The following is a 3,491-nucleotide window of genomic DNA, read 5'->3' on the forward strand; positions in this document are numbered from 1 at the left end:
GATCTTGGGCACGCATGCACATGCGCCCGGCGTGAGTTTTTAAGCCACCGGGTCCGGGACACGAACCGCGGTCGACTACATGGGAGTTCAGCGACATAGCCATTACGCTAACTGCTGGTTCCCAGAAATAAAGTTCTTAAAGGCAGGTCTCATGGCCTAGTGGTTAATGGAGTCAGATTCCACATGGTCGCCTGCATGTTGACTCCTGCAGCTTGAAAAACATGCTCAGCATGTGCACCCCAAGCCTTAACAAGGTGGAGAAATGGAGAAAAAGGATTGCAGCGAGACCGCACTCCATTGTGAGGGGCATCTTTTCTCCTGCCCTGTCTCATGCTCTGGTGAGCACGTGCCCTCCAGCAAAAAAAAAAAAAGAAAGAAAGAAAGAAAGAAAACTAAAATTCTTTTTATTTTTTTTTTTTTTGAGAGGTTTTCGCTATAGGGCGCCTCGCCAGACAGAACAGAGACAGAGTCAGAAAACGAGAAGTCTCCCCCCAGGGGTGATGGCCATGCCGCAATCCCTTCTCCTCCATTCTCCTCTTGGGGTCTTGGGCACGCACGCACACGCACCCGGCGTGAGTTTTAAGCCACCGGGTCCAGGACGCGAACCGTGGTCGACTACGTGGGAGTCCAGCGACATAGCCATTATGCTAACTGCTGGTCCCCAGAAAACTAAAATTCTTAAGAATTCAAGTATGGCTGGATATTAATGAGCTTATTCATATAATTAACTGTATTGCTAGATCTAAAGAGAAAAACTACAATCTACTCATTAGATACCAAAAAGGATAGTGTCTTTGTTTGTTTTTCTTTTTTAAATATACAATACTACATGTGAGCTTAAGAAGGGGACAGGAAAAAAAGAAAGGGTAGGGAGACAGTTGACTTCATAGCAGTCCTTTCTCCCTTCTTTCAGGATTTTGGGCACACATGTCTGGCATGTTTTTGAAGCTACTGGGACTAGTGTGGGATCTAGCCGCCTTAATTAATCACACCAGTGGCTGGCTCATGCATTTTTTTAAACTGGCTAAATAGGAATAAGTAACTCTTAACATGCATATAAATAAAAACTACCTTTGTGTAATTTTTTAAAATCTTAAACAAGGGACTGGCAGGTGGTGTGGTGCTTACAGTGCTGGACTCCCACATGGCTGACTGCTTTCCCATTTTCCCTTTCTCTCTCTCTGCCTGGTCAAGTTTAAAAAGTAAATAGTATTAGCAAATAAATTTTTATTTTTAAATCTCAAACTGAAAATGAGAAGCATGGTTCATTAGTAGAAGCATTGCTTAGAGAGCGAGGAGCAAGATCACCGTGCTCACTTCTACTGTTTAACATTTCATACTTTAAGTCCTGGCAGAGAAAAGGCCTAAGTGGAAGGTAAAAATTAAGCCCCATAGCTGAGTTGTTAAGGTTAGCCAGAAGCCACATGGCTGAATGTATGGTTTGAATCCTGGCCCCAGCGGCTACAAAACACACTGCGCTCAGGTGCATGTGTGCCCCAGATCCCAAAAGGGTAAAGAGATGGATGAGAAGGGAATGAAGCATGAACACATCCTTTGAGGGGTGCTTTCTCCCTTTATCTCTGGCACTCACCCTATGGCAAAATGAAAAGAAAGAAAAGGAAAAAGGAAAGTGTTGTTTAATAACATACAGTAGTAGGAGAGGAGTTAGAGAAAAGGGTGACAGTGTAAATCACTATGGACTTTCAAGTGGATTTGGGGTACACTTACCTGTTGTATATATCCTACTTTTGATGTTTTTTCCTGATGATAGACTCTTGTATGTGGTATTTGTAGAGATATTCACTGTATCATTGTTGAAAACAATGTGAAATGTCACAAAATGAGGCTGTAAATTAGTTAGATTGGGGGGGGGGCTTTCTTGTTTTGTTTGTTAGAGAAGTTTTTGCTATAGGGTGTGTGTGCTCACCAGAAAGACAGAGAGACAGAAAACTAAAAATCACCCCCCAGGGGCGATGGCCATGTCACAATCCCTTCTCCATTCACCTTCCAAGATTTTGGGCACTCGTGCACATGTGCCTGGTGTGAGTTTAAGCCACCGGGTCCGGGACTCAAACCGCAGTCAACCACATGGGAGGCCAGTGATGTAGCCGTTACGCCAGCTGCTGGCCCCAGGTTAGGAATTTTTCAGTGATGCATAGCTATTGAAGAGGATAGAGTTGATAGCCCTATAAGAACTACAGGAACTTTTCTTATATGAAGAAAAGCACATTACAAAAGTGATTAAGATTCCATTTAAGCGCCGATAGTACATGCATAGAAAGTTTCTTAAAAAATACAATAAACACTAATTTTAAAATTGTCTTTATTCTGTTTTTAGGAAAATGTCTGATGAGTTTTCGGTAAGTTGATCCACTTATCCGTAAGTTTTTTTGCCTCTTGAGAAAAATGACATCATCCCAGCTGTGGGCCATATATATCTTTTAATTTTTTTTAAAAAAAGGGCTTTTGTGGTTCTTCCATTTTGGGGGAGGGGAGTGGGCATGGGATTTAATAAGTGATTTGCCTTAATTTATTTAAATATGGCATACTTGAAAATATGTCCTGTAGGGACTGCAGATGTCATAATTGTTACATCGATGGATCCCCACATAGTTTACCGCAGTTCAAGTCCCAGATCTGGCAAGTTAAAATGCACATTGTGTGCATGGGTGCCCAAAATCCCAAGAGGAGAATGAAGGAGAAGGCATTGCAGTGTGGCCATCCCTTCTAGGGGATGATTCCTCACTTTCTGTTTCTGTCTCTGGGTCTCTGGGAAGCACACATGCCCTATAGCAAAAATCTCTCTAAAAGAAAAATTACTCTCAAAAACAGAATTGTCCTATAGTATTTATAAGGGGTCTTCAAAAAGGGTATGGGAAATGCATATTAGAAAAAACTACGGGGGCCAGCAGGTGGCGCTGTGGTTAAGGCACTGGACCCACATGGTTTGAGACCCAGACTTGGTGGTTTGCTTTCTCACTTTATCTCTCTTTCTCTCTCTCTCTTTCTCTCTCGCTCTCTCGTGAGCACATGTGCCCTATAGCAAATTAAAATAATAATAATAATAATAAATTAAATTAAATAATTATTTTAAGAAAAGATCAAAGAAAAAGCTATGTAGCAACCAGCAGATGGCATAATGATTACATCGCTGGATTCCCACGTAGCTGACTGCAGTTAAAGTCTTGGACCCAGCAGCTTAAACTCACGCCAGGTACATGTGTGTGCCCAAAGACCCTAAAGGAGAGGAATTATGGTGTGGCTATCCACCCCCAGGGGAGGTCTCTCACTTTCTGTCTCTCTGGGAAACACATGCACCCTATAGCAAAAAAACTCTCTGAAAAACAAAAAGAAAAACTATGGATTTTTTCAACATTTTTTACATCAAAATAAACTCACAGGTTTAAAAAAAAAAAACATTTATTTACTCAGATTGGAAAAGTCATGACGTATTTTTTCTGTATTTTTCTATGCAAAAATGCATCATGACT

The 3,491-nt window shown here is 41.5% G+C and overlaps 1 protein-coding gene across 2 annotated transcripts in view; it reads left to right on the plus strand.

The window, feature by feature from the left end:
• MAPK1IP1L (mitogen-activated protein kinase 1 interacting protein 1 like) overlaps positions 1-3,491 on the plus strand; it is a 20,194-nt gene that overhangs the window by 9,427 nt on the left and 7,276 nt on the right. For both annotated transcript variants that reach the window (XM_006160569.3, XM_014592422.2), the window contains exon 2: positions 2,339-2,360. In XM_006160569.3, coding sequence (XP_006160631.1) covers positions 2,343-2,360 — 18 coding nt within the window. In that variant the 5' untranslated portion in view covers positions 2,339-2,342. The remainder of the gene's footprint in view (positions 1-2,338; positions 2,361-3,491) is intronic.

The sequence above is a fragment of the Tupaia chinensis genome, unplaced genomic scaffold, assembly GCF_000334495.1.
Source record: "Tupaia chinensis unplaced genomic scaffold, TupChi_1.0 Scaffold000688_1, whole genome shotgun sequence".
Classification (NCBI taxonomy): domain Eukaryota; kingdom Metazoa; phylum Chordata; class Mammalia; order Scandentia; family Tupaiidae; genus Tupaia; species Tupaia belangeri.